Source organism: Cynoglossus semilaevis, chromosome 5, assembly GCF_000523025.1.
Source record: "Cynoglossus semilaevis isolate Cse_v1.0 chromosome 5, Cse_v1.0, whole genome shotgun sequence".
NCBI classification, from domain to species: Eukaryota; Metazoa; Chordata; class Actinopteri; order Pleuronectiformes; family Cynoglossidae; genus Cynoglossus; species Cynoglossus semilaevis.
In genome coordinates, this window is record NC_024311.1 from 14,297,094 (window position 1) to 14,302,159 (window position 5,066).

The 5,066-nt window shown below is 39.0% G+C and overlaps 1 protein-coding gene across 1 annotated transcript in view; it reads left to right on the forward strand.

Moving 5' to 3' along the window:
- Positions 1-3,280, forward strand: part of dbndd1 (dysbindin domain containing 1) — a 9,379-nt gene extending 6,099 nt beyond the window's left edge. The window contains exons 4-5 of the mRNA XM_008310644.2: positions 627-764; positions 2,608-3,280. Coding sequence (XP_008308866.1) covers positions 627-764; positions 2,608-2,762 — 293 coding nt within the window. The 3' untranslated portion in view covers positions 2,763-3,280. The remainder of the gene's footprint in view (positions 1-626; positions 765-2,607) is intronic.
- The last annotated feature ends 1,786 nt before the right edge of the window (positions 3,281-5,066 follow it).

Consider the following 5,066-nt stretch of genomic DNA (forward strand, 5'->3'; position numbering starts at 1 on the left):
CCTTTGAATAAATTCCACTTAACCCTGGAGCGTCCGTGAACATCTGACTGACTGGTGAAGTACGGTGTAACCAACACTAAGACGTAGGTGTAGACGGCTGCGGGAAAAACCTGAGAAAAACGTGATAAAAAAAAAATGTCACCAAGAAAACAGAGAGTAAAAGACGCCCAGCTGTGAAACTAAGTCCTGTCTCCAGGCCTCGGATCACGTGGTTTATCTCCACAGTCACAGACGTCCCACGTCTGACCCTGTGACCTCAACAACCTACTTACAACCCATGATTTTTTTTTTTTACTTTAGTTATAATAATTGTCAATTTCAATCAATTTCAATGAATTATTTTCATTTTTACTCCTGTTTCATTGTGGAACATGTCCGAGATGATTTTTAAAATCTAAATTTTGGTTCATTTTTATGATCAACTTACGAATGTTTAGCCATCTTTTGGGTTTTTTGCTAAATGTTGGATTTTTTCTAGCTTCATCTCGAATGACTTTTAAATGACAGTTAAACTAATTCTAACTATTTTTTAATTTTTTTTAATTTTTTTTATTTAAGTAATTACCTTTTTCTTGGTGATGTACGGAACTGTAAATAAAGAGAATGTCTCCTTCTCTTCGCTCCAGAGCCTCTGAGCAGCGTGTCGTCACTCGAGGTGCACTTTGACCTGCTGGACCTGACGGAGCTGACTGACATGTCTGACCAGGAACTGGCTGAAGTGTTCGCCGACTCTGATGAAGAAAACCACAACGAGTTTCCAGCAGGTGAGACCCTGATAAACATATTAAAAAAACAAAGACAGACCCTGTCACACTGACGCGGCTGTTTGGACCTCACATTAAAGTAACAACACACAAACGTACTGACTGTCAGTGGAACTGTTTACTCTGCCAGTGTCCCAGTGCTGCAGGTAAAGAATAAAGATTAGCACCGGTGTCAGTGGATGTAAAAATAAATACCTCGCCCATGTTTTATTTATGATTTGTGAGTCGTCCTCCTGCATACAGATGATGACCTCTGTCTCTGTCTCACACACATACACACACACACACACACACACACACACACACACAAATCTCCCTGACTCTAAATGAGCACCTGTGATTACACGGAGGTCAAGATTCATGGGTCCATTGAGAAATAAATACTGACACCTAATGGTCAAAGTGAGCAACAGCAGATATAAAGAAACGCGGAAGGAATACGAATCTGGAGACACTGCGTAGGTCAGCAGTCGACCCACCAGCTGGGCCATGACTCCATGGTTTTTTTTTTTTTTTTTTGGTTTTTTTTGTTTTTAATTACAGCAATGCAGCTTCTCTTTTGACACCGTTTGTTAAATGTATATTTTCACCTGCATGTACCACATACAAAAATAGAACAGAGTTCCTTTGTTCTGAGAAAGAAATCTTCTCCTGGAAGTATTTTAATATGATTTAGTTTCGACATTCGTCAACCTGGAAGTATTTTAATATGATTTAGTTTTGACTTTTATAACAGCTCTCAAAATCTCCCGTCTCATTTTTCCTGATTTAATTTCTCTATTTCTACTTTTCGTCTAATTTTTCCTGATTTAATTTCTACTTCAACGTCTGCCTCAAATGCAGATGACAGAAACAAGCAGGCCACACAGATCTGATTCAACATTTGGGAGCAGATTTTTTTTTTTATTACCAGTACTTTAGATTTTTTTTCCCTAAAAGGTCGGTCCAGAGTGACTGTTATCAGATAATGACACAACTCACAGACATGTTTTATTCATCATATTTAGTTAATTATTTATGGAGTAAAAGTTGGTAACTGCTGGCTGCACGCCAAGGTCAGATGTTTGATTTCTTTCAGAGGTAAATGTCTGTGTCAGCACTTTTATTTTTTGCTGCAATGCAATTTGAATTAAATAGTTGTGGTTGTGCAAGTTGGTCAAAAACTGATAAACGCCATTTTGTTTTCCTTCTCATTTTATTATAATGCAAAATGAAACAAATAAATCTGCATATCGATGCACCAATACTGATACTGATATACAGTATATGTGTATGCATTTTTTATATATATACGTGTATATACATATATATATATATACACACTGACTGGCCTTGTACTTATCGATTTGCAGTCCTACTGTTATGCTTCATTGTAAACAGAAAGTGTTTAACTGCTGGACAGAGTATTGATGCAGCCGTAAAAGCAGCAGCAGCAGCAGCAGCAGCAGCAGCAGTTGTTTTCAGCAGGTCGATGACAGAGAGTCCTCCACACTGTACTACTTATTAGACCTCAGTGGAGACGCCATCAATCTTCTCAGATCAATACGTCCTGTCCTCACCCTGCCTTCCTCTCCCACTTTAACGTGAGGGTGAGGAAGATGATGTGCCTCTGGAGATGAGCAGTTCAAACTATAAATAAGAAAAAAAAAAGCTTCTGCTGCTTTGGTTGTCGTCATCTTTCTATGTAAGACGCCACCAAGTGGTAGTTAAGAGCAGAATTTATTACGGCAATCATTTTTCTTCCCCAAACCAAGTCTGTCTCGAAAAATATGTTTTTTTTAAAAATTGTATATTTCTGATGTGCAGTCATTAATGCTTTTGTCCATTTGTCTGTGATGTCCAGGTTCCCAGCAGCCATTGCTGCCCAGAGGTGGCTACATGCGCTCCCCCTCCTGGACACGCTGCAGCAAAGTCGAATCCCCACGAGAGAGAAAACACCACAGCGACTCAGACACAGCAGATCCTCTACTGAGGCTGGACCGGCCAAAGCAGCCATGACGTCTGACGTCAAACTAGAGAAGAGCGAGAGAGAGAGAGAGAGAGAGAGAGAGGGAGAGAGAGAGAGAGAGGGAGAGAGAGAGAGAGAGAGAGAGAGAGCGACGCAGAGCTCAACAGGCACAGCCAGAGCTGGAACACATCCTGGACCAGGAGGAACCCATCTGCCTCCAAGCATGCACATATAACTATCCATGGTGCTGAACAGACAGTTCTGGTCGACCTCTGGAAACTATACTCTGTATTTAAACGTGTTGAGATTTTGAAATAACACTCTTATTTTTTTTTTCATGGCATATTCTCCTTTTTTTTTTCTCCTCTTACTCACACAATATCGATCTGTTATTTATGCAAAGATGCCTGTCAGATCGTTTTTTTTTTTTAAGTTTGGTTTCTCTCTGAATTACAGGGTAGGGGGCGAACAGACGTTTAGGGCCGACCGATATTAACCCTTCACCTCAGTGAGCAGGCAACACCTAACTTCCACCTGCGCGCCGTTGGTGGAAGTTAAGTTTTTGGACAATATCTACATATCGGCAAAAAGTTCATATCAAGACATCCCTAGTTATTTTATATGCTGTAGATGCAATTCTAAAGAATTAGATCCTCACGTGCAATCACATAAGATAACGTCCTATTGTGTTGGTATTGACCTTTAAAAAAACAAAAAACAAAGAGCTGCTGGTTCTGAAAAAGTCCTGTCCAACTAGCAGAAGTTTTTTTTTTTTTCAAACCATCTCTCCAGAGAGTTTTTAAAAAAATGAGTATCCAATCACTCATTGGGGAAGAGTCTTCAAACTCAAGCTACCTGAGATCAAGGAGCCGATACGTTTGACATAAAAAGTCCTGCTAAAAAATGGGGTTGTACAATCCATTAATTTGTCCAACTACATGAAAACACTGGAGACTAACGTAGAATAACTGTCCAGGATTTTGTTCTGGATTAATGTTTTCAAGTCACAGAGTGAATGTGTTTCGCCTCCTGTGATTATTATAAAAAAATGCTGCTAATATGACACTCAAACATAACCCTGGCCCCACTACCTATAAATTGGGATCTGGTTACACTGTGGGTTACTGTTTGGTGCTGTAAGACCTTCTTTTTTTCCTCCTAGGACAGTGGAGGCATCACTGGCTAATGGCTAATGTTTTTAAGATCTCTTGCGAGAACAGTGGTTCAGATGCTACTGAGACGATGACACAAGTAGCACCTTAAACATTCTCCGTTCGCTGGTCAAGCGACGGCTGCAGCCCGTGGTCACTGCTGCTGCGCAAATGAGAGAAACTGAAGTGCAAAAATGCCAAAAACAGCCAAATACGTCAAAGTGCCAGCATTTTTTTTATTTTTCGTGTTGAGTTTAAGACTTGTTTTTTTTATATAGAATTTAGTACAACAACAAATGTCTGTTTAGGGAAAGGAAGAGAGTTCAACTGTTGATTTGTTCATGTAACGTTCAGGCTGCTGTCACCAACACCGTTCATCCAACTGCTGCTGAGGTCACATCACGAACCATACATAAGAAACGGACGTGGCCATTCGGTATCAACAGAGTTCAGACCAGTTTAAAGCCTTAACATTTACAAAGTGAAAGGATGTCACTTCTAACCAGCCTCCAGTCGGTCCACTCATGTTAACCGTCTCTTATCGTGCTTTTTTTTTGTGTGATTGTTTTTAACTTTACAATACTTTTTTTTTACTTATATGGAGAAACCAGCAAAACTATATCTGATCATTTTAACGTGTGTATTTTTGGATCCATTCATTTCTCATGAATACTGTATACTCTCTGGGACTGCCTCTATTTGGAGTACTGCCTCTTCAATAGCTGTACTGGGACGTACTTTTACTGTGAGAGCTCTGGTGATGACGACAGGTGTGGCAGTAAAATGGATCTTTTTTTTCTCTTGAACACCAGATAATCACATCCAGTGACAGCAGCCTCATTATCGTCTGTAGCAGATTTGCCAACAGTTCTGGTGACGGTGTGATTTTGTGCTGGTGCTGACAGTGCTGTGGAGATTTGAAACAACTGTGACTGTAAATGTGAGTAGAAGAAATAAAAGAATTTCAAAAGAGACATCGTCTTTTTTTATGTGGTCTTTTGTAAACTATGCAGAAACATACTTCTTCCTGGAGATTACATTATTACAGATTACAATTTATTTTATTTATATATATATACACATATATACTCTATATACATATACACATATATATACATATATACATATACACATATATACATATATACACATATACATATATGTATATGTATCTATGTATATACATATATGTATATATATATA